Source organism: Rhincodon typus, chromosome 10 (genome assembly GCF_021869965.1).
Source record: "Rhincodon typus isolate 14 chromosome 10, sRhiTyp1.1, whole genome shotgun sequence".
In the NCBI taxonomy this organism is placed as follows: Eukaryota; Metazoa; Chordata; class Chondrichthyes; order Orectolobiformes; family Rhincodontidae; genus Rhincodon; species Rhincodon typus.
Genome location: NC_063341.1, coordinates 20,360,806 through 20,387,765, shown reverse-complemented (window position 1 = coordinate 20,387,765; position 26,960 = coordinate 20,360,806). Strand labels below are relative to the sequence as shown.

Sequence of the window (26,960 nt, the reverse complement as noted above, 5' to 3'; positions counted from 1 at the left end):
TAATGGAAAGTCTTCTCCACGTCCACTCTATCCAGGCCTCTTAGTGTTCTGCAAGTTTCAATCAGATCCCAGCTCATCCTTTTAAACTCCATCAACTACAAACCCAGAGTCCTCAACTATGCCTCATATCAAAAATCCTTCAACCCAGGGTCATTCTTGTAAACCTCCTATGGACTCCCCTCCAAGGCCAGCATATCGTTCCTTAGGTACACAGCCCAAAACTGCACACAATAATCTTTTCTAGCCTTCTTGAAATAAATGCCAACATTACAATTGCCTTCCTTGATGGTGTTAACTTCCTTTGACAATATTTTTGGAATCATAACAGAATTTTTTTGAAATCTCAGGAACGTTGTTCAGTGCCTTGTTAATTCGAATGGACAGTATTTTATTTCATTGGTTATTTATTTCAAACTATAGATATAAACTTCAAATTTATCTTAGGTGAGCACAATCAGCAGAAGTCCTTTCTTAGTTAGTGTGATCTTGTCTCAATTGTTTTCAATGCCTTTAAGGCAAATGTGATTGTTATCTGTTTTATGTCATTGCTTCTTGGAGTCCAAATTGAAATGCATGGCATTGTACAAGGACTTCTTTTAGATTCTAATACCAAGGAACTAGTATATTTACTGAAGCTATTTTGAAGCGCCGATTCTCAAATTTCTCTCAGAACCACTTTGCATGCTTCTGCATTAAATATAAGAGCAGTTTTATGATGACTGACAAAAAATACTTACTCAGATCCAAAGCAAATCCAGTCATTGCATTCCTGCCAAATCAGTTAGTGGCAGCATCTCCAAAATCACTTATAACTTTAGTTGGATTAACACAAAATCATTTTCCTGCAGCAATATGTCCAATATATTACAAACAAGGTTTAATTTTACTTATGCTTAACATCACATTATGCTCATTAATCTATGGAGGAAAGCTTCTGGAGTTTATCATGGTTTCAAGTTGCTACTTCAACAATTTCTTCAAAATCAACCATCCCAAAATAATTTGCAATAGACTGCCCTCAAAATCCTTCAACCACATGTATTTTTGTGCTGGGAAAGCTTTGCCACTGATCCCAAATAACAAATACTTACAGGGGTATTGTCCAGAAGTGTGTGAAATATTGTAAGATAGTGGTGCAGGGGAGAAGGATTCACATTTTTGGATCATTGGAATCTCTTCTGGGGTAGAAGTAACCTCAGTAAGAAGGACAGATTGCACCTAACTTGGAAGGGGACTAATATACTGGTGGGAAGGTTTGCTAGAGCTGCTCAGGAGGATTTAAACTAGTAAGCAGGGGGGCAAGGTGGTGGGATCCAAACACAGTTCAGACTGGTACATTTAGGAAAAGGAGAAAGTCAAACAGTCAAGGCTGACAGGAACAAAGCAGAGAACAAGATAGGACTGATAAATTAAACTGCATTTATTTCAATGCAAGAGGCCTAACAAGCAAGGCAGATGAACTCCGGGCACGGTTGAGAACATAGGACTGGGATATTATAACGATTACAGATATGTGGCTCAGGGATGGCTAGGATTAGCAGCTTAATGTTCCAGGGTATAGGTGCTATAGGAAGGATAGAAAGAGGGGCAAGAGAGGAGGGGGAGTGGTGGTTTTGATTAGGGATAACAGGGCTGTACTTAGGGAGGGAAGTTGTTTGGATGGAACTGAGAAATAAGAAAGGGACGATCACCTTATTGGGATTGTTCTATAGACCACCCCCACTCAATTGTCAGCGGGAAATTGAGAAACAAGTTTGTAAAGAGATCTCAGTTATCTGTGAGAATAATAGGGTCGTAACAGTTGGGAATTTTAACTTTCCAAACATAGACTGGGACTACTGTAGTGTCAAGGGCTTGGATAGAGATGAATTTGTGGACAAGAAAATTTTCTTATTCAGTAGAGTCCAGGGACGGTATGTTCCTGTCAGGCCAAAGGGCAAGGTTGATAGGTGTAGGGACTGCTGGATGATTAAAGAAATTAAGAAAGCATATGTCAAGAATAAGAAGGAAGCATATGTCAGGTACATACAGTAGAGATTGAGTGAATCCCTTCAACAGTAAAAAAGCTGTAGGAGCATACTTGAGAGAGAAATCAGGAGAGCAAAGGGGACATGAGGTAGTTTTTTAAGGAGAATCCAAAGGATTCTACAATATATTTAAGGACAGAAAGGCCGCCTATGTCTGGAACTGCAGGAGATGGGTGAGATACTAAACAAGTATCTTGCATCAGTGTTTACTGGGCAGAAGGATATGGTAGATAGAGAACATGGGGACATAAATATCTATATTACATCTTGAAAAATATTACAGAGGAGGTGGTGGATGTCTTAAAACACAAAGGTGGACCAGTCCCCTGGACCTGATCAGGTGTATTCTAGAACTCTGTGGGATCCGAGGGAAGTGATTACGGGGCCCCTTGTTGAGATATTTGTATCATCGATACACATAGATGAGGTGCCGGAAGTCTGGAGGTTGGCTAATGTGGTTCCACTATTTAAGAAAGGTGGTAAGAAAAAGCCAGAGAACTATTGACCGGTGAGCCTGACATTGGTGGTGGGCAAGTTATTGGAGGGAATCCTGAGGGACAGGATTTACGTGTATTTGGAAAGGCAAGGACTGATTAGGGATAGTCAACATGGCTTTGTGTGTGGGAAATCATGTCTCACTAACTTGATTGAGTTTTTTGAAGAAGTCACAAAGAGGATTGGTGAGGGCAGATTGGTGAATGTGATCCATATGGACTTCAGTAAGGCATTCGACAAGGTTCCACATGGTAGATTGGTTAGCAAGGTTAGATTACATGGAATACAGGGAGAACTAGTCAATTGGATACAGAACTGGCTTGAAGGTAGATGACAGAGGGTGGTGGTGGAGGGTTGCTTTCCAGACTGGAGACTTGTGACCAGTGATCTGCCACAAGGATCGGTGCAGAGTCCACCGCTTTTTGTCATTTGCATAAAGGATTTGGATGTGAACATAGGAGGTATGGTTAGTTTGTTTGCCGATAACACCAAAATTGGAGGTGTAGTAGACAGTGAAGAAGGTTACCTCATAGTACAATGGGATTTTGATGAGATGGCCCAATGGGCTGAGGAGTGGCAGATAGAGATTAATTTAGATAAATATGAGGTACTGCATTTTGGAAAGGCAAATCAAGGAAGGACTTACCCACTTAATGATAAGGTCCTGGAGAGTGTAGCTGAAGAAAGAGACCATGGAGTGCATGTTCATAATTCCTTGAAAGTGGACAGCCAGGTAGACAGGGTAGTGAAGATGGCATTTGGTATGCTTGCCTTCATTGGTCAGTGCATTGAGTATAGGAGTTGGGAGGTCATGTTGCAGCTGGATAGGACATTGGTTAGGCCACTTTTGGAATACTGCGTGCAATTCTGCTCTCCCTGCCATTGAAAGGATATTGTGAAACTTGAAAGAGTTCGGAAAAGATTTACAAGGATGTTGCTAGGGTTGGAGCGTTAGAGCTATAGGGAGAGGCTGGATAGGCTGGGTGTATTTTCCTTGGAGCGTTGGAGACTGAGGGGTGACCTCCTAGAGATTTATAAAATCATGAGGGCATGGATAGGGTGAATAGCCAAGGTCTTTTCCCCAAGGTGGGGGAGTCCAAAACTAGAGGACATAGGTTTAAGGTGAGGGAAAAGATTTAAAAGGAAAATAAGGGGCAACGTTTTCACGCACAGTCAGCAATGCAGAGGGGTCTTACTCAGCACCTGCTGTATCATGTTTTTGTCTCCAGCCATGGTCCCATCTATCCACGAGTGTTAAGTTTGCATACTTCTTCCTCAGGGAAATACCACTGACTACACAGATTATGATTCCTGCTTAAGCTTTGTCACAGGAATATAGCTTTCCCAGGCTCACTTGAAAGTTTCCCACTTTTCCACTGTGAGAGCCCAAGGTAAAGTACCTCCCATTATGCATATTCTTCAGTTTAAAAACTGTGTTGGCTACTAAGATATCCACCAATACAGTGAGTCTTTTTAAGCAATCACGACTGCAATCTACATCCTGCTGACTTTAAATGGTAGCTGTAGACTTGTTTTGATAGGAACATTAACATTTTATTTTTATCATAAATAAGCTTGTTATTTTGTATGCTATGTCAGGATCTATCCAAGTCTGCTGTTTTACTAGATCCCACAGGAGGAAAAAAAAGGACAAATAATACAATGATGACTAAGACAGCATGTACAGATAGAAAACTGTACCCTACTTCACAGAAGTATCTGAAGGTACTGTCACCAGGAATGCTGCAGAAGGGAAGGGACAAGATGCACAGAAAAACAAAATGAACAAGGAGCTTATTAACTATTCTCCTTTGGACATTGCATGTTTAAATTGGAAAGGCAATGTGCAGAAAAGTGAATAAGCTTTGTACAAACCTTCAGTTCTCAAAGCAACTGACTTGGCAAAACAGTGCTGAGATGGATAGAAATGAAGAGGAATGTACAGCCTAATTTCACATGGATACTAGATATAGAAAGCAACGTCTCATAAATCAATCAATTTGCCGGTCAATCAGCACCTTTTTCTCCTATAGCATAATTTGTTATGACTGTTAGAAATTTGGTATTCTCGCATTACCTAGGTAAATGAAAGACAAAATGTATTGACATGTCTTTTTTTTTTCTACAGTGTTCTAACAAAATCAAAGTACTGCAGCTGGAAATTTGAAACACAAACAAGGTGCTGGAGAAACTCAGCAGGAGTGGCACATCTGTGGAGAGAGAAACAGAGTTAACATTTTCATTCTAATATGACTTCTTCAGAAAGGATAATATTCAAGTTCTGTATCACCAAGCAACTGTTTAGATACAAAATGATAATTTCACAAAATCAGTTGGCTACTGAAGGTTTCACATGTTTTTAACTGTCAGCCAACTACTTATCCTTAGTACAACTAGGTAGGCAAATAGCCAAATTGGGACTTCTGAAATTTAACTTTTACTCCAATGGAAAAAAATCATGAAAATGAAATTATTGTAATATATTCCTTGTCACAATCAAAAGAAGCATTGCTGAGTGAAAGGATGCTCAACAGTTTAAAAAAAACACTTCAAGCTGATAAAGCTGATCATTCTTCTGCTATAATTCTGAAATGCTTGATTTTTAAGGTTGTATGCAATTATTGATTGCTTGATGCTTGTGTGAATTGTTTAAATTGTTCAGTAGTTACTCTATGATTAACAAACCTACAATGCAAGTTTCACTTTTAGCTAACTACAATCCAAGTTCACAAATCACTGGAATATCTATATCCACATGGGAGTTAAAAATATACAATATTCAGAAAGAGATAAAGGAATGGAACAGATCACAAAAATATAATGGGACAAAGTTACATAAGGTTTCACAACAGAGACAACATTTTGGTTTTAATTTATTTGTTAAACCGGAAGTTCTGAACAAAGATAACAGGATGTTAAAAAAAAGTGTAGTTGCGTTTACATGTCAAAGAAATAAAAGGTTTCATTGGGCAATGTTAGAGATGGAAAGTCTTGGGGTGAATAGAATGTGAGATTGATCAATTTGGGGTTCAACTGAAGAGGAATGCTAATGGCCTGGCTTAGCGTAATTCAGCCTGAAATGATAAACAGGGAAGGTGGAAACGTGTACCATGTGGATTTGCACTTTATTTCTTAAACCTGTCCCTTGCAAGACATTTTCTTTGTCTTCAGGTGGTCCACACTAGTGTCATTTCCAATTGACAAGAAAATGTCTGTGCATTGGCCCAAATTCACAGTTCTAGAAAAGGCAATCTTATGATTAAGTTCCAAGAAAGTTCTTGCTGCACAATCAGAGCTTCTACTTTTCTGTTCTGAAAAAATAAACAGAATTATCAGCAAGCAAATTTATGCAAAGGGCACACAGTGAGTCTGTGCAAAGCAAAGATTTGTCAAAAGAATGGGAGTTAGAAGCACATGACATGTGAATATGAAGTATCTTGCGAAAATGTGAAGGATAAAGAATAAGAAACAAGCAGACAGTTTCAGGAAGGAAAATGCATCATTGTTTCTGCATAATACCATAATTGATCAAATAATTGAACCAAACTGAAGGAACCATCATTTTCTAATCTTGGTATGAAACAACTTTATTTTACGTTCATCAGTAAATAAATGTTTTTATTGAGAAAACACTGCACAATCACACTTTGTAATTTTCAATCATTACAAGGGTTAGAAAACAAACTACTATAAGAAGTGCATAGGATATATCCTCTGGCTCCTTGTAACCAAAACACAAATACGCAAGTTAAATATTAATGAACACAATACTTTAGTATTTATATTAAACTAAACTGTACAATAGAAAATAAAGCATTACATGTACAAACAGAAAAAAATAACATTTCACAAGTTATTTAAAACTTTGTAAGTGCAAGAACACAAGCATTTATTAGCTTTCACAGACCTGTTTGTAAATACTGTACTAATATTACCCATGCACACATACAATGGAAAACCATGCTACATGAAGTATAAAAGCAAAGCAGTTCTGTCTGAAATGTTCTGCAACCAGGTGTTCTTCACCATCTTGTGCTATCAAAATGGCTAGCTTTAATACTTCCTACATCAGAATAAATTCATGTTTAGGTTGATTAAGTGAATATTCACCTTTCGGCGTATTGTAAAATCAACATACATAACCAATAATTTGATCTATAATACTCAGCCAGTTTTCTACATTAGATACTGGCACAATGAATAAGGAATGTCATAAATACTAAATGAATGTTTGCCTCACTTGATTCAGTCATTGTGTTACATTTCGCGACAGAAGTCAGTGACAGCATGATCATTGTGGAAGATCCAAGCACAGCATAATAATACAAACACAGACAGCAGTTCCAATTAGCTTGAACAGCAGCACATATTGACTTTGCTGTCTCATACGTTCTACTGGTCAGTTACATACAGCAATGCCAACAAATTTCAGCTCTTGGATTACAATTACAATTGTGCTTTGTCTGCATTGGTATCAATTAATCAACTGCTGTTGTAAGTCCAGAGAGTTACTGTCCTGTCAGCAGATGAAGATAAGAAAGATAGATCCTCAGTGTGCCATCTACACTGTATAACTTTGTCCTTGTGCTTAGCGACTACTGTTGTCGGAAGTGGTTTTATTAGATCTCCTATGGGAAGAAAGTTAAAGCATTTAATTGCAGCAAATTAGGACAAATTTGCAAATGTTAACGTGTAACATGCTAGTTGATAACCAATACTTTTTCTGAAGTTTTACAGTTACATATATCCATACGCCAAGTTTCATAGCTATTCAACTACAACAAATAATCAACAATGCAACTACTTTGAAAACAAATGTAAATAATTGAAACCTCAAATAATAAGAAACTGGATTCTCCAGGTGGGCAAAATGAACCATATGAACCCAGAATGTACTTTGTCACTTCCTAGACTATTCACAGTTAGCTAATGCCATCTAAGGTGTGGCTATTTCAAATAGTGTCAGCTAATTTCTGATCCTTATTAGATATTTCCACTTGAACGTCAAACATGAATACTGAACAAGCACAAATTGGCTTACATACCAAAAATGATCCTAATTATATTTATTGCCACAAACCATGCAACCAAAACTAGAACTCTCTACCATTAGTAGCAAGGGTGCAAGAGAAAAAAGACAGAAGTGAATAAAGATATTAAAAACTTCATAAATGCATCAATCAGCTTAAAGTGAAAAGCAACAGACCATTGTAAAATATTTTCAACTTACAGCTCATAATAGATTTACCTCGTAAATCAGTTACTTTGACAGTAGTGTCGTAAGATCCTGTAAGAAGGTAGTAAGCTCCTGGGGAGAACCGCACCGAACGTACATCGCTACCATGTGGTTGGTAAATTTGTACCACTCTGCCTCCTCGGATATCATAAAGCATGCAGCTAGAATCCTCCTGACCTGTGGCTAGGAGTCTTCCACTTGGGTCTACAGCCACAGAAGCAACAGCACTGCCTGTGTAATGAAAGTTATACAATGATCCGAAAGTGGTATGTACTAACTATGCTAAGAGTATAAATTGGCTCAGTTCTATGATCAAACTTAAGACAGTACAAAGTAATATATTTTGGTAGGAAGATTGAGGGGGCAATATAAATCAAAGGTTACAATTAAAAATGCAGTAACAGACCTGGAGGCATATCATATGCTTTCCTGGGTGTTATAAACAGAGGCTGCAAGTGCAAGTGCAAGGAAATTATAATGAACCTTTATAAAACACCACTTCAGATTCAACTGGAGTATTGTACCCAGAATCGGACACAATCAGCTTGAAGACATTAGAAAATGATGCAGACAAAGATTTATGAGAATGGTTCCAGTGATGATACTTGGATAGAGTGGAGAAATTGGGATCATTCCCCTTACACAAAATTGTGATTTCTTAGAGGAGTTCAAAATCATGAATGTTGTAAATTAATTCAAATTTCTAGTTTAAAGTTTAACTCAGCAATCTTGAACCATCTTTCAATCAATTACAATCAAATGCTTCATTTCAATGATTAATAGGAGATATGATGTTCAAATTTATGCAATAAGTTGTGTGGAAACTTCAATGTAACCTCACATCAGCAAAACTGACAATTTCTAGCTTAATTCAAGTATAATTTCCCATTGCACTCCAACAGAAACTCCGGACTCTGTTTTCCAATACAGTAGCCACCAGCCAAATGTGGCTAATTGTGAATCTGCATGTGGCTAATTGCATTTCTAAGCAGCGAATTGTAGATATCATTGGACAAGTGATCTTGATATTTGTATTAGATTAGTGCAATGGCAATATGCTTAAAAAGTTTTGTGTAGTAAGACAATAGAATGTGAACGCTTTCTTTGGTTATCAAGTCTTCTACTTTCTTATTGCTGAATGATGATGGATATTTCTTAAGGAAAAATGGATGCAAAATACATTTACCTGAATTGCACAAGTGTATGTAAAATGCTTGCCATAAAATTAGTGCAAATGACGGACTAAAATTGAATAATGAGAGCTGCCCTTATGCCTAGTCAGTAATTTTTGTTGGATACGAATGGTAAACCTTATTTTACCTAGTGACTATACCAGACTCAACCATGCTGGCTTTTGCTCCATTTTTTTTCTCAAATGAAAATCAATCACCAAGAGCAGACCTACACTTACCTGATCCATGAAATGCAGTTCCAACAACACGAACACAGCTTGGCACTCTCAGATCCCAGAACCTTACAGTCTTGTCTTGTGAGCCAGATGCAATCATCCATCCTCCCCAAGTATACAGTGCTAGAATATGACCTAGTCACAAAACAACATTGATGTCTAAAGTAATCCAAGCTATGGTGGCCACTTATAAAAGAAATGTATATTTATTTGTTTACAAAAACAGAACAAACTTCAACATCAGACATCATCAAGAGATGGAGAATTATGTTTGATTCATCCCTTTTCATATTTGGCTAACCAGAGCTAGAAAAGATGCAAAGTAGTTCTTGCAAACTGAAGAAAGCATTTTTCTTTAACCCGATGAATGATATTGCCAATTGTCCACCCTTTCTCCCGTAGCATCTGCTTTCAACTTAACAAAATTATTTTTGATCTACTGCATGCTAAATAAGATTTTACTCCAGAACCATAAAAAAAACCTGAACAACAATGCATCATAGCGTGTGAGGGATACTATAATCCAAACAAAGAAGATGATAGTACAAAATAAGTATTTTTTTCTTCATTATTCAGATATCATTCACAAACCATATGGAATTATCAACTTAGCAGATGGAGACTCTCTATTCCTTGATGCCTAGCAGATTTTCTGAAAACACTGTCTCAGATTTTGCCCACATTAAACCAGTAATGTCCAATTAACATGTGAGCAATATCTCACATATCTGTCTTACACAATCATGAAAACCTGACAGACACGCCCAAAAAGTAGACATGATTAAATATAGTCACCCAAAACTGAATTACTAAATGTTTGCACTGGTGAAGACAATCATCCATTATGTTACAAAGTTAAACAAGATGTTGCCATGCTTCACAAAACATAATCCTCCAGGACTTAAAATTCATAAAAACCAAAAACTCTGACACAGTGAAACTTACAAATGTAATATGATAGATGGGATATAATCTTTTCTCGCATGCATAACCATTTGTCACAATGAAGCTGAATGAACACTTATGGAAACACTCTGGATGGGCCTTTGAAGTCTCTACTTTCCTTTCTAAACCGGACTTATTTACACTCAGAAGCTCACAACTCATCATGTACCATTTATATCTTCTTCCAAACAAAAACCTTCAAATTACATTTTCAAAGTTTTGAACACTGTGGCCATAATATATCAAGGACCCACCAAGAACGATGGGAGATCTATTTGGATGCGATTTTCAGATTGTTCACAAAAAAAATTGACCACAATTAAACGTACCAAAAGAAAAAATATTTTAGATACAATGCACATGTTCTGGAACATAAACTTTACAAAATCAGAAACAAATACAGTCAAACAACATTCCATACATTTCTATCATTTGACATAAAGTTTAAATAGTGGTACCTTTTCTGCACTGAGAAGTACTTCAACTGTGTAATAATCATGGTTGCTGCTGAAAACATTCCTGCTATTAATGCAGAATCTGACCTCTTAACATAAACACAGACTTGGATGGTACAGGAATGTTCAATCGCCATATTCCCTGGTGCCTCGAGAATTCAAATATCAACCCATTGTAGCCTTGAAAATATTCACTAGCTTAGAATCCACAGTAGTGTGGGGTTGAGAATTCCAAAAGGTGACACCCTCTGACCAAAGAAATTCCTACTCATCTTAGTCTCTCTCCAGTCTGGAATCTTCTGGAAATAGCTTCTTAGCCTTTACGCAGTCAAGACCTGTCATAATCTTGGAAATTTCAACAAGATCACCTCATTCTCCTAAATCCCAAATGGCAGACACCCATTGCATTCAACCTTTCATCAAAGATCAACAGGTGCTAGGAATACTGCAGAGATTAACGCACCTCCTGACTGCCCAAAGCCTGTTGCCTGTTCAACTACAACGCACAAGTCAGGAATGTGATGTAACACTTCCCAGTTTCTTGGATGAGTGCAGCTCCAACAAACTCAAGCTTGACACCATCTAGGACAAAGCAGCCCACATGATTGGCACCACATCCACTACCATCCACTCCCTCCACTGCCAACACTCAGTATACATTGTCACAATCTACAAGATGCACTGCAGAAATTTACCAAAGGCCCTTAGACATCACTATCCAAACCCATGACCACAAAGGACAATGGCAGCAGACACGTGGTAACAGCACCATCTGCAAGTTCCCTTCCAAGCATCTCACCATCCTGACTTGAAAATTTGATCCTGTTCCTTCACTGTTGCTAGGTCAAAATCCTGGAGTACCTCCCTAAGGGCATTGTTGGTCAACCTACAGAATGTGGACTGTAGTGGTTCAAGAAAGCAGATCCCCATCACTTACTCAAAGGCAACTAGGGATGGGTAATAAATTCCGGTCAGCTAGCAATGCCCATGTCCCACAAGAGAATTAAAACAAAACCATGACATACCAGGAATTTCTCTCAAACCTTAAAAGCCTTGCTGAACCTGCGTGTTAATTTTGTGTTTCTTGTACAAGGACTGTCTAATTTTTCTAAATGATGATACTTTAAAAAATTTTTTTTTTACCATTTATAAAGTAACCTGACTTTTCGTTTCTGCTACCTAAGTAAGCACCTCACATTTGCTCACCCTGTACTCCAACAATGAATTTATTTCTATCACAACTTACCTATTTCTAGGAGTCTTCCGAAAATCCTAATGTCTCACGCACCTTTGTATTATCAGCAAACTTTGATGGATTATTGTCTTCATCCAAGTTATTATGCTAGATTGTAAATAGCCGAGGCCCAAGAAGCCTGCCATTTGAAAATATTGGCTTTATTTTTGCTCTTTGTTTTCTACTCAATGGCCAAGCATCTGTCTCAGAGTAATATAGTCACAGAGTCCCAGACTATCCTGCCTTTCTTTTAAACTCAAACCTTCCATACCCAGTAACATGCTGGTAAATCTCTTCTTGACACACTCTAACTTATCCTTCCTATAATTGGGTGACCAGAACTGGACACAGTATCCAGAAGAGGCCTCACTAATGTCCTTATCTATGCAAATATGTTCAATTACATGAGCTCTCAGAACACAGAACAATATAGCACAGGAACAGGCCCTTCAGCCCACCATGTCTGTGCCGACCATGATCTGCCTTCACATGATCCGTATCCCTTTATTCCCTGACTAATCACGTGCCTGTCTAGATGCCTCAAATTTTGCTAACATATCTGTCTCTACCACCTCCCCTAACCACACAGACCAAGCACTTACGGCCCTCTGTGCAAACAAATTTCCTCACATATCTCCTCTAAACTTTATCCCTCTCACCTTAAACCTATGTCCCTCATTTTTGACATTTCCATTCTGAGAAAAAGACTCTGACTGTCTACCCTATCAACGCCTTTCATAACTTTATGTACTTCTTTCAGGTCATCCCTCAACCTCCAATGCTCTAGTGAAAACAACCAAGTTTGTCCAACCTCTCCTACATTCCAATCCAGACAACATCCTAATAAATGTCTTTTGTACCCTCTCCACTACCTCCACATCCTCCATTTATTAAATGGAATAAGCAGTAAAGTTAGATCACATGGGATTCAGGATGAGCTTGCCAATTGGATACAAAATTGGCTTTATGATAGGAGACTGTGGGTAGTGGAGGAGGGTTGTTTCTCGGCTTCGAAGCCTGTGACCAGCGGTATTCCACAGGAATCAGTATAGGGTCCACTTTTGTATAAATGATATGGATGACAACATAGGAGGCATGGTTAGTAAGTTTGCAGATGACACCAAAATTGGTGGTACAGTGGACAGTGAAGAAGGTTATCTAAGATTACAAAGAGATCTTGATCAATGGGCTGAGGCATGACAGATGGAGTTTAATTTGGATAGATGTATTGTATTTTGGTAAAACAAACAAGGGCAGGACTTATACAATTAATGGTAGGGCCCTGGGTAGTGTTGTAGAACTGAGAGACCTAGGGGTTCAGGTACATTTTTCTTTGAAATTTGTGATAAAGGTAGACAGAGTGGTTGGCATGTCATATTGAGGATGTTGACTTGCTCGCTGAGCTGGCTTGTTCTCGTTCAGATGTTTCGTCACCATGCTAGGTAGCATCATCAGTGGAGCCTCTGATGAAGCGATGTTATTCTACTCCACTTGGAATTTATATTGTCTGGTCCATTATGGTGTGTACTGTCATTTCCGATTTTGATCTATTTGGGTTTGTATATAGGGTCCAATTCTATATATTTGTTGATTGCATTACGGGTGGAGAACCATACCTCTAGGAATTCCTGTGCATGTCTGTGTTCGGCTTGGGCTACTATGGTTACCTTGTCCCAGTTAAACTGATGGCCTTCATTGTCTGAGTGTACAGATATGAAGGAGAGTTCGTCGTGCCGTTTTGCTGCTGGTTGATTGTCATGTATTCTGATGGCTAGTTTCCTTCCTGTCTGTCCGATGTAATGTTTGTGGCAGTCGTTGCATGGTATTTTGTAAACCACATTAGTTCTGCATGTTGTGGGAATGGGGTCTTTAATCCTTGTAGGAGTTTATTGTAGAGTGGCTGTGGGCTTGTGGGCTACCATGATTCCTAGTGGTCTTAGGAGTCTTGTTGTCAGTTCTGATATATTCTTGATGTAGGGCAGTGTAGCCAGTGTATTAGGGCGTACTGTGTCATCCTGTTCTTGTCTATTTAGTAAGCATCTGCGGATGAAGTTAGAAGAGACCTATCACCTCATCAACAGTGTATTTGCAGGGATTAGATTCACAAGGGGAGAAGAAAACAACAATCAACTTCCATTTCTGGATGTTAAAGTTGAGCGTATGGCCAACAGGGAGTTCCAAACCTCAGTATATAGAAAATCAACCCATATTGATCAAATCCTCAACTTCCACAGCAACCACCCCAACGTCCACAAACAAAGTTGCATTAGGACACTATTTAAACAGGCCAGGACACACTGCAACACTCCATCTCTACGCAGGAAAGAGGAAGAGTACCTATACAAAATCCTCACTATAAGTGGATATCCCCGCAACTTTATCCGCAAATGCCTGCTAAATAGACAACAACAGGAGGACACAGTACACCCTAACACACTGGCCACACTGCCCTACATCAAGAACATATTGGAACTGACAAGATTCCTAAGACCACTAGGAATCATGGTAGCCCACAAGCCCACAACCACTCTACGACAAACACTTACAAAGATTAAAGACCCCATTCCCACAACATGCAGAACTAACGTAGTTTACAAAATACCATGCAAAGACTGCCACAAACATTGCATCGGAGAGACAGGAAGGAAACTACCCAGGAACATAGCTAGCAGCAAAACAGCACGATGAACTCTCCCTAATGTTGGTACACTCGGACAATGAAGGCCATCAGTTTAACTGGAACAAGGTAACCATGGGAGCCCAAGCCAAACATAGACACGCATGGGAATTCCTAGAGGCATGATTCTCCACCCATAATGCAATCAACAAACATACAGAATTGGACCCCATATACAAAACCATTCAGATCAAACCCGGAAATGACACTACTCACTATAATGGACCAGATAGTATAAATTCCCAGCGGAGTAGAATAACATCACTTCATCAGAGGCTTCACTGATGATGTCACCTAGCACGATGACGAAACGTCAGAACGAGAACAAGCCAGATGGCCAGCAAGTCAATAACCTCACCCACAACATGAGCTACAGATCTTTGCCAAAACTTTAAATGTCATGTTGAGGTTGTACAGGATGTTGGTAAGGCCTCTTCTGGAGTTCTGTGTTCAGTTTGTCGTCACCCTGTTATAGGAAGGATACTATTAAACTGGAGAAGGTTCAGAAAAGATTTACCAGGATGTTGCCGGGAATGGAGAGTTTGAGATATAAAAATAGACTGGAAAGGCTAGGAGTTTTTTCACTGGAGAGTAGGAGATGGAGGCAGGACCTTGTGGTTTATAAAATCACAAGGGGCATAGATGAGGTGAATGACAAGGGTTTTTTCTCTAAGGTGGGGGAGTTCAAAACTAGATGGGCACAATTTTAAGTTGAGAAGAGAAAGATTTAAAAAGGACATGACGGGTAACTTTCTTTTAACACTGACAGAAGTGGAATGATCTGCCAGAGAAAGTGGTGGAAGCAGGTACAGTTATAACGTTTGAAAGGTATTTCGATAAGGTCATGAATAGGAAAGGTTTGGAGGGATCTGGGCTAGGAGCAAGCAGGTGGGACTAGTTTATGTTATGGGATTATGTTCGGCATGGACTGATTGGACTGAAGAGTCTGTTTCTGTGCTGTATGACTCAATGACTCCATAGTGTGGTGACCAGAACTGCACACAATACCCCAAATGTGGCCGAAGTAAAGTTTTAGTCAGCTGCAACATGACTTGTCACGTTTCATACTCACTGCCCCAACTGATGAAGGCAAGCATGCTGTACATCTTCTTTACCATCTTATCCACTTTTGTCACCACTTTCAGGGAGCTATGGACTTGGATCCCAAGATCCTTCTGTATATCACTGCTTCTAAGGGTTCTGCCATTTACTGTACACTTTCCTCTTGCATTTGACGTCCCATCACCTCACTCTTGTCCAGTTTAAACTCCATCTGCTAGTTTTCTTCCCAACTTTCCAACTGATCTATATCATTCTTTATCTTTTGACAACCTTCCTCATTATCTACAACTCCACCACTCCACTCTCATCTTCTGTGATAATGTTTTATGTAGCACCTTACATTTGGATGTGCTGAGAAGTATAAATATGACGTCTACTGGTTCCCCCTTTTCTACCCTGCTAGTTGCATCTTCAAAACTCACAATTAATTTATCAAACATCATGTCCATTTCATAAATCATGTTGACTCTGTTTGATCTTATCCTGATTTTCCAAGCACTTTGTAACACCTCAGTAATAATAACTTTTAACATTTTCTTTCAATAACTGATGTTAGGCTAACTGGTCTAAGTCATCCTAATTTCTGTCTCTATCCTTTCTTGAACATCACTGTTGTATTACCTTTGTTAGTTTCCAATCCATTCCTTCTAGAATTTAGTGAGTTTGTAAAGATCACAAACAAAACATCCAAGATTTTTCCACCTGCCTTTTTTTAGAAACCTAACATGTATAGTCCCGTTAACTTCTCCAACATTTTTTTTGAAATTGAATAACTTTAGGTTCCTCACAAAAGAAAGCCTTTTGGCGTCCACTATTTTTGATAATGCTCTGTGTGTCTTTTATGTGAAAGCAAATACAGAATATCTGTTTAATGTCTGTCATTTTCTTATTCCCCCGACTATAATTTGTCCTGTCTCACCCCCTAAAGACCAACTTCTGCTAATCTCCTCTTTCCTGCATTTATGAAGAAGCTCTTAGGATCTGTTTTGCTTGCTTCTAAAAGTTTCTTACACACAAGCTTACAATTATTCTTCATGAGCATCTACTTTTAATCTGATGTATTTTTCCCGATTATACATGATCAAAGTAAAACTGTTAAAAAGGCAAAACTCTGACAAGAATTGTCAACATTTTCACATTGAGACAATTCTGTATAATAATGTGCAAAGAAGCCTGAATGAAAATTATATTTTTTGTTTGTCTTCAAATTCATTTCTTCTCGTTTAATTTCAATAGCTTTTGGCAAGTATAGCATTAGATTTTATAGTGCACTGAAAAAATTAATCTCTAACTAATACCATACTATTACATTCTTATTTATTTGTTCTTGGAAATTAAAATCATGAAGAAGGAGAATCTTCTAATTTGTTGTATTTAAGAAAAAAAAGGCAGTGATGAAACATGAAAAACACAAGTGCAAAAATCAGTTGAGGCAACAAATTCAGGCCATCTATTCATCCTGGTACATGGCATTATTTTCTATAACATAAAATAATTATTTAAGAAAAAGGGAATAAATATCTATTTTGCAAGATAGAGGACAACCAGAGCAATTATTGCAACCTTGCCTTTCAAGGCCTATTTTAAGGAGTCTAAAATGCAGATGATGACAGATCCCTAGCTCCCAATACATTACATATTAAAATACATTTTCTACTATTAAATTCAGCGTAAAAAATTCAAACAAGATTTCTCACATAGTAATCACAGTGAATCCTGGACAGTAATAGGTATGATCCATAATTGATTCAAGTTTTAGAGTTACAAAAAAGTCACTTTTCATTCAAAAAAAGTATTATTTTCATCTATCAACTGTTTCTAGTTATGAAAGCAATATCAATTTAAGGTATTTCAAACCTGTATGTCCACTAAGTGCATGTAATCCCTGGCCTCGTTGGCAATCTGTTGTATAAATATTACAATCTCCAGCTCCAGCACTGATTAAGATCGCCCCTCCACTTTCGGGGCCCTCCATGAAAGCAAGGTCTCGGATTGTACCATCATGCATGCTGAACTCCAAATCAGGACCTGTGAAAAAAACATATTACTCATTTAGGTTTTTCTTCTTGTAGCAACCAGACATCACAAACCTTTTCAGGCAAGTAAATCTCATTCTTCATTAGACTATTTTACAATGCATAAATGTAATTCAGTATATTTTCAAACATGCATAAAACATGAAATCATTTTAGCAAGTGTAGTGAAAATACTATTGGAATTTTATAATTAACCCACCAATATCTACTTGAAGGAATGGACTTCTGACAAATATGATAATTTGTTTTGTCACTGCTAATTCTGTTGAATTCCTCTAACTTCCTCAGATATGCACGCAACTTTTCTGGGTGAAACCATTTCCCTTTGGCTTTGAGTTTTTGCTAGTATTTTCTCCTGACTCAGGAAATATTGCAGAGTTTTTTTTTTAATGGGAGGACCACAGACCCAATTTCAATTTAAATGTATTTACAGCACCGATCATGTTTTGAGTCTCTGTTTTTTCCCTGCAGTTCACAGTTCGGCTTGTTTAGTTTTGACCTTATGTCTGTAAGGAACCCAAAAATCGGACAGCTCACTGCATACTTCATCCCTTGATTTAAGGAAGGTAACTATTTCAGGCACCAGATCTAAAAATCTTTGCAGGACATTCCCTCAAGTTATCATGCATGCTGATGTAGGCGGTTAAGCTCACCATAGGTAATATGGAGTTTGTTGAGTTAGAGTTTAATAAGCAGTCACGGGCTTTTGCTTGAATTGAGTGAGTTTATTTTCTTAATAATAGTTTACGTCACATGAAAGAAGTGCTTAATGGTGGATTATACAGTGATAATTGATAAGAGAAGGGAAATCAGGAGCATTTCTACAAAATGCAACAAAACCGGCATTTGCTCCAAGCATGGCTACGGCAACATCGGTTGTAATGGAATCCAGTTTCTTGATTGGAATGTCTTTCTTATGCACATATTTTTTGAATTTTTTGTAGATACCTCATCACTTGTTCTCTTTAAGGGGCATTTAGGTGAGAAGATTCTCTTTAGCTGGTATGTCCTTAAAAACCATGCATACAAAAACTATTAGTTGGATTGTGTCGACAGATTCAAAGAACTGAAATGAGAAGCATTCAGTCCTTCAGGTCCAACTGTTGCCGAAACATGTCTTCAGACAAAGGTTCCACTTGTCCTGCTACTGTGGATGCACCGAGCGACTTGTTCTGGATTGCCATTATTGTTTCTTCATTGCTCTTAAAGTCGTCAATGAATAAAGAGTCAGTGCCTGCTATTATTGCTCTTTTAATATCTTTGCCACCTGTGGATGATCTCGTGTTTTGCCAGAAAATGGCAAACAAAAAATGATGCTTCAGTGTAAGCCTTTCCTTATGCTGCTGGTCCAGTCAAAAATTACTGTTGAGCTTTCCAAACAGCATTCATCTGAAGCATGCTGATCAAGGCAAAACTATCCTTGAATTTACTGTGTATCACTTGTGTAGTGTTGTTCCAAATTCCCCTTTTTACTTTTCCTTATATTTTGGTGATATATAATGACAAGTGCTCTTAGCTTTTATGTTTGTGAACAGCAATTCAACTTCCTGTTCCACATGGAAGTTGTACATTTTTGGTTCATTTTTAGATAGCCTAAGTTCATCATTCAATCGCTTCAACTTGCAGTTTATGACATCAATCTGTTGCTTCATCCAGCACATAGATAAGTAGTGGAAGAAGAAAACTACAGGTACACAGAACACAGGAAGAGGAGCAAGACCAGCTGAGCTGATCTTGCAGATAGTTCCCATGGACATGATGGACTGAATAGCCTTCTTTATTTCTAATACTGTAATACACGAGATTTACATGGCTTTGTGCATGGAAAATCATGTGTCACTAATTTGATTGAGTGTTTTGAAGAAGTAATGAAGAGGATTGATGAGGGCAGAGCAGTGGATGTGATCCATATGGACTTCAGTAAGGTGTTCAACAAGATTCCACACGGCAGACTGGTTAATGAGGTTACATCACGTGGAATACAGGGAGAACTAGCCATTTAGAAACAGAGCCAGCTTGAAGATAGATGACAGAGGGTGGTGGTGGAGGGTTGCTTTTCAGACTGGAGACCTGTGACCAGTGGTGTTCCACAAGGATCAGTGCTGGATCCACTGCTTTTTGTCATTTATATAGATGATTTGGATGTGAACATAGTAGGTATGGTTAGTAAGTTTGCAGATAACACCAAAATTGGAGGTGTAGTGGACAGTGAAGAAGGTTACCTCAGAGTACAATGGGTTTTGATGAGATGGACCAATGGGCTGAAGAGAGGCATATGGTGATTAATTTAGATAAATATGAGGTACTGCATTTTGGAAAGACAAATCAAGCTAGGACTTATACACTTAAGGGTAAGGTCCTGGGGAGTGTTGCTGAAGAAAGAGACCATGGAGTGCATGTTCATAATTCCTTGAAAGTGGAGTCCCAAGTAGACAGGGTAGTGAAGATAGCATTTGGTATGCTTGTCTTCATTGGTCAGTCCACTGAGTATAGGAGTTGGGAGATCATGTTTCAGCCATACAGGACATTGGTTAGGCCACTTTTGGAATACTGCGTGCAGTTCTGGTCTCCCTGCTATTGAAAAGATGTTGTGAATCTTGAAAGAGTTCAGAAAAGATTTACAAGGATGTTGCCATGGTTGGAGGGTTTGAGCTATAGGGAGAGATTGAATAGGCTGGGGCTATTTTCCTTGGAGCGTCGGAGACTGAGGGGTGACCTTACAGAGGTTTATAAAATCAGGAAGGGCATGATGATGGGGTGAATAGCCAAGGTATTTTCCCCGGGATGGGGGAGTCCAAAACTAGTGGACATAGATTTAAAGTGAGAGGAAAAGATTTAAAAGGGACCTAAGAGACAACTTTTTCCACGCAGAGGATGGTGTGTGTATGGAATGAGGTGCCAGAGGAAATGGTGGAGACTTGTAAAATTACAACATTTAAAAGGCACATGGATGGGTATATGAATAAGAAGGGTTGAGAGAGGCTGGATTCATTTAGGATATCTGGTTGGCATGGACGAGTTGGACGGAAAGATCTGTTTCAATGCTGTACAGCTGTATGACTCTACACTAGCCTCAAACATCAGTTCTTAGTACATTTCTTATTTGTTTGTGTTGTCACAAAAAACTTACTTTACCCTGCAATTATAGTCCATCTTGACCAAACCAAAGCATGATTCAACAAACCGGCAAAGTCTGTTACGAACATGCAATTTTCTCCAGCCGCACACCTTTTGGAAGTGCAATATTGCGATTAATGGGTGCACAGTGAGAGAATGTGGGCAGGCAGTGAGATCAAATGCAAGAGATACACACGGCGAAGGAATGCAGATAGATAGTGAAGCCAATGGTCAGAGTTGTGCACAGAGAGTCAATCATGATCTACTGGAGACCACAATCGTAAGGTGTCAGCTTTTTTACACTTGCCTCAAATTGAGTACATAATTTAAACTGACACTTCAGGACATACTCAGGATGTCTGTACTGTTGAAGGCGTGAACATTTTGTTTATTTATTTGTTGGTGTCATCTTATTTCTAGAAAGTTGACAAGCATGGATCTTTCCCTTCTGTCAATCCTGTGCTGCCCTTACACATTCCACGTAGGTCAACAACACCAGTCCATTTCTGTCATCAATATTTTCCTTCTGCTTACCTGTCCTACATTTTCTTACAATATTTCCTTAAAATAAATGTCTGTCTACTATTTACTTTAATGCTGTGACCAATATACTAGGTCTTTCTCCCTTTCACATTATGTACAAATTTCCTATTGTCTCCAGCAATTAGTTTATCTGTTTGGATCTGCAGAGAATCCTATATATCCACATTTCAAATGCATGCAGCTTATCAATCATCTTTTTGCTTGTTGTCCATATCTACAATAAGATGTTAAATCAAGATGATGTCTACCCAATTATGTAGATTTAAAAGATACCATTACACAATTTGAAGAAAAGTAGGGAAATTCTCCCTACTATCTTGGCTAATACTTAACCCTAACCAGCATCACAAAAAATAACGATTTGATCATTATCTCATCATTGCACTTTGCTGTATCAAATTGATTGTTGTGCTTTCTAATATTACCACATTAAAAAAAACTTCAAGAGCTGTGTGTGCTTTGGAACGTCCTTTTGTGATGAAAGGCACTATATCAGGGATTCTCAACTTGTGCCTTGCGACCGCCATAGATTGGATCATAGAACAAATATTTGGAGTCAGGGGGTCTTCCTTCTCTGCTCTGGCAGAACACCAAATCAAAAACAGCATGAGGCAGGTGGTGAGCCCAAAGTGTGCTTTAACGTAACAACTTATTTTGGCAGTGACTTGGACTGGGTGTGGGATGTTTGTATGCTGAATTGGTGCAGCTGATGACATGAAGGTTGGTGGAGCTGTGGCTAGCATGGAAGGCTGTTGTAGGTTGCAACTGGACATTGACAGGATGCAGAGCTGGGCAAAGAAGTGGCAGATGGAATTCAACCTGGAAAAGTGTGAAGTGATTCATTTTGGAAGGTCAAATTTGAATGCAGAACACAGGGTTAATGGCAGGATTCTTGGCAGTGTGGAGGAACAGAGGGATCTTGGGGTCCACATCCATAGATCCCTCAAAGTTAATACCCAAGTTGATAGGGTTGTAAAGAGGGCGTATGGTGTGTTGGCTTTCATTGGCAGGGGAATTGAGTTTAACAGCCGCGAGGTTATGCTGCAGCTCTATAAAACCCTGGTTAGGCCACACTTGGTATATTGTGTTCAGTTCTCGTCATCTCATTATAGGAAGGATGTGGAAGCTTTAGAGAGGGTGCAGAGTAGATTGACCAGGATGCTACCTGGACTGGAGGGCAGGTCTTATGAGGAAAGGTTGAGGGAGCTAGGGCTTTTTTCATTGGAGTGAAGAAGGATGAGAGGTGACTTGATAGAGGTGTACAAGATGATGACAGGCATAGATAGAGTGAATAGCCAGAGACTTTTTCCCAGGATGGAAATGACTATTACGAGGGGGCATAATTTTAAGGTGATTGGAGGAAAGTTTAGGGGAGAGGTCAGAGGTAGGTTCTTTACATAGAGAGCGGTGGGCATGTGGAATGCGCTGCAGGCAGTGGTAGTGCAGTCAGATACTTTAGAGACTTTTAAGCGACTCTTGGATTGGCACACGGAGGATAGTAAAATGCATGGTATGCAGAGTAGTTTGATCTTAGTAAGATAATAGGTTGGCACAACATCATGGACTGAAGGGCCTGTACTGTGCTGTACTGTTCTGTGTTAAGTCTGGCAATTGCATCTCATTAACTGACTGAATGTGGTAAAAACCAGGAGGCCAAAAGAATGGTGAGTAAAAACACCTGTGGATGATGTAAATCAGAAATGAAAACAGAAATAGCTGGAAAAGCTCAGCAGGTCTGGCAGCATCTGTGAACAGAAATCAGAGTGAAAGTTTCGGATTCAGTGGCCCTTCCTCAGAAGATTGGTGTTAGATTCAAACTTTATGGTAGCTCCCCTGTCCATCTGTTATACAGGTTCCTTACCCCAGGATAGCAACTCTGCTTTGCAGACACCAGCAACCAGATCACAAGTAAACTTTTACGTTATCTAATACTATTTGGAAATCCAAAATTATATTGTCATTTTCTGGAACCCTTTATCCATGCTGCTTGTTACATCCTCAAGGAACTCGAATTAAATTTGTCAAATACAATTACCTTTTCACAAAACAACGTCAACTCTTTCTGATTGTATTGTGCTTTGCTAAATGTCCTGTTACTACCTCCTTGATAATGGAATATAGCATTTTTCAAATGATAATGTTAGACCTTGCATGTCCAACATTTTTTGCTACAGATTCATTTTTTTCTTGCTCATCAGATCAATGTGCAAAAGCTGGAAAAATCAGAAATTTAGGAATAGGAAGACCAGTTAGTTGTTCAGACTCTCAAGCTTGGAAGCAATCTCCCTCTTTTCCCAGTACCCCTGCAAATGGTGTGACAAACAAGCTTCTGGGAGTGGCCAGGGTGGAACATGCTGAATCTGTAATGTGGCGTTCAATTGATCCTATTAACTTATAATGACTGGCATGAAGTTTGGTTGCAGAAATCAATGTTTAAGTGATCTTTAATTCCTGCAGTCTGGCTATCTTAATTCCAAGCTTATAATTTGATTAATAATACAGTTACAATGCAATGAAAGAATTGAATGAACAAAAACTAGAGCATCATCTTTTAAGTTAAGATCAAATACTAAACTGATCAGATGAAAGACACTGTTAAGTTTATAACTAACACACCGAATTGGCTCGTTGTTCAGAAACTGAGAAATCGGTGGAGATGAAATTATCATTTCATTAGTTGTGAGAGGACTTGAGAACAGAGAACTAGCTATGTATGATGATTAAAAACTTGATGAGGCTCCCAAAAGACAACTGGCCAATCACAGCCTTGAGAAAGCAGGCTTGGCCTATCCAGAACTGATCATGTGAATAGCAAGCACTGATAAGGATCTGTGTCCTTATATAAATGATAGCGCGCTAGCTCAAGGCAAAGTAGGTTGATCAGCTACTTGGATATTGGATTAAGAAAAGTAATCATTCTCTTCGTTCTGACTCTTGAACTAGCCCAGGTAATATTCGGTACACGGACACTTGGTTACAATAGCTAGCCCAGAACAAAGTAGTCTGATCAACTACTTGGAGACCAGAAGGAGAGAACTGTCCAATTCTTGGACAATCCCAGGCAATTTTGCAGATGGGGATGAGAAAGTATGTGATAATCTGGGATAACCTTTCAATTTTCAATGTTCTCTAAAACATTAAGGATTAGCATAATCTATGACTCTATAACAGATTACAAAAACAGTTTGAATTCAGCTGACTGACAGAACTCATCACCTATGTTCTTGAAGAAGTCAGAGACAAATATAGCAAGAATGCTGTTCATCGATTGTTCTTCCAGCATCGCATCAGATCCCTTGCCATCACTGCTCCTTACATTCTGTCTGTGAACATAGTATTACTCATAAACCCTTCAAGGTCTGCTCAGTGAGCCTTGCTTTTCAGAGATTTTGAATTTTGTCGAGTTATTGACAGCAGCAATCCCTTGAACCCCTTCCCCACCTTGTAGCTGCTTCCTTTCCACCCCTCCTAGCTGCGGCCCCCATCTCTCCCTGTCCTGCGGCCACTCCTTCACCGCATCTCCCTGCCCTGCGGCCGCTCCCTCACCGCATCACCCTGCCCTGCGGCCGCTCCATCACCGCATCTCGCTGCCCTGCGGCCGCTCCATCACTGCATCTCGCTGCCCTGCGGCCGCTCCATCAGCACATTTCCTTGATATGTAGCTGCTCCACCTCCAGACTGCATTTGCCAACTTGATTGTCTAATTTGTAACATGAGAATCTTTTACAAATAATGCAGTACCTTTCTTACAAACCACCTTTATTACTTGATTTATAGTCTGTCCTACACTGTACTTACTGTATGGCTGTCTATGAACCACTCCCACCAGTGACTTAATTCCTTGCTATTTCTAATCTCCAATGAAACAGATTCTATAGTTGTCGCTTCAAACCATGATTATTTGCCACTATGATCTTATCCAGTATTAACTAAGCCACAACAATATTCCCTTTCTCCACATCCTTTGAAAAATCCCAGTGTGGTCATTTGGACCAAAGAGTCTGTTTCCATGCTGTATGCCTCTATGACTCTAAGTCTCTGTAATGGTTATTATATAATGCAGATTTATTTCTCTTTGTACAATCAATTCATCCATCTTGTTATGAATGATGCATACTTTTAGATAAAAGGGCCTTTAATATTATCTTTTTACCATTTTACCTTACTCGGCCTGATTCACCGATGCATTTACATTTGAACACTCTGTCCATCCGAGTCACACACTGCTATCTGTAACATTGCCTTGCCTTATCCTTTCTATCTACTTTTTCTTACTGGGTTGAAGTTTCTTTCTGAGTGTTGAATAAATACGTCATGCTCAAATAACATTTTGGGATCCGAGTTCTTGATATCCAGAGAAAACCTCTGAAGCAAAAAGGGAACGGTAACTTAGAAAATGCAGTAATTTAGTAAGTTGTAAGACTACTCCAATTATTCTATGAGATTTCAATTGATCTGTACCTCAATGCTCTTTAACTGCTTTAAACTCATTACCCTACAATTCCCTTCCCTAATGTAAAAGGGACAACAAATCTCAGTTTTGAAGGCTCGATTGTCCCCCCCCCCCGCCACTCCACATCCCCCACCTCCCCCCAACTCCCCCTCTCCCCCAGCCAGCCACAGATTTTTAGGGAAGTGAATTCCAGATTTCCACTACCCTTTTTGTGAAAAATGCTTCTTGATTTCACTCAAAAGAACAGCCCAGCTCAAATTTTAAAATCACGATTCTCTCAGAGAGAAAAAGAAATTCACTACCTTATTGAACCCTTGCAAAATATCTTGCTGTCAGTCTCATTCAGCAGTAAATCTATAAATCTGAATAAAATTCCACTGAAAGATTATGTAAACTGCAATTCATTAGAGCAGCTAAAGAACCCAAGATATTTTACATGGGAGATAACACAGTAAAAGCTATTCAGTTATATGCTTGATTTGGACTTGGAGATCATTTAGCTGGCATAGTCACAAGTAAGGTCTTCTTTGTTTTTTCCTTGCGATCTCCTTCAACTGTGCATTTCTATTTACCTTCCACTTCTCTGACCCCAGTTTATCCCCTACGCTCTATAGCTACTATTTGAGCTTTCTCTTCATGTGGACTTGTTGGGCCAAAGGGCCTGTTTCCACACTGTAGAGATTCTATGATTCTATGATAATTCTCGGTAGTATCCAACCAAACTTCTGATTCACTGATGGTCTTGTCTGAAGCCATTTCCTGGAAGTATGCAAGGGAAATCTGTGATAACCTTCCAATTTTCCCAGACTATCACCAATTCAGAACTGAGGAAGGGTCACCGGACCCAAAATGTTAACATTGATTTTTCTTCATGGATGCTGCCAGACCTGCTCAGCTTTTCCAGCAACTTCTGTTTTTGTTTCAAGTTAGCAAATCAGGCCTTGCCAAACTCAACATAATTTTTTTTTGCAATTTATCTCCACAATGTTTTTATCCATTGTTAGCCTAAATTTATGTCTATGTCATCAAGATAATAGGCTACAGTAAATCTATTGCACATCTTCTACCAATGTTCTTTTAGATAGCATCCTGCAAGTGCATGCTGCCAGGCAAAATATTCCGAGACAATTTTTTTAATCCCATTGAAAAGGGATGCCACAGCCACATATTCATGGCTTATCTAGATCTTAACAACACAATTATCAATGAGCTTTTCAGTATAAAATTGAACATCTTCCTAAATAAAAACCAAAAGAACTGCGGATGCTGTAA

The 26,960-nt window shown here is 38.9% G+C and overlaps 1 protein-coding gene across 5 annotated transcripts in view; it reads right to left on the bottom strand.

Annotated features, from left to right (window-relative positions):
- Positions 1-6,988: 6,988 nt before the first annotated feature.
- wdr47a (WD repeat domain 47a) overlaps positions 6,989-26,960 on the bottom strand; it is a 73,205-nt gene continuing 53,233 nt past the window's right edge. For all 5 annotated transcript variants that reach the window (XM_020527785.2, XM_048602189.1, XM_048602190.1 and 2 more), the window contains 4 exons: positions 17,397-17,567; positions 9,170-9,301; positions 7,771-7,989; positions 6,989-7,150 (listed from right to left, as the gene is read on the bottom strand). In XM_020527785.2, coding sequence (XP_020383374.1) covers positions 7,005-7,150; positions 7,771-7,989; positions 9,170-9,301; positions 17,397-17,567 — 668 coding nt within the window. In that variant the 3' untranslated portion in view covers positions 6,989-7,004. The remainder of the gene's footprint in view (positions 7,151-7,770; positions 7,990-9,169; positions 9,302-17,396; positions 17,568-26,960) is intronic.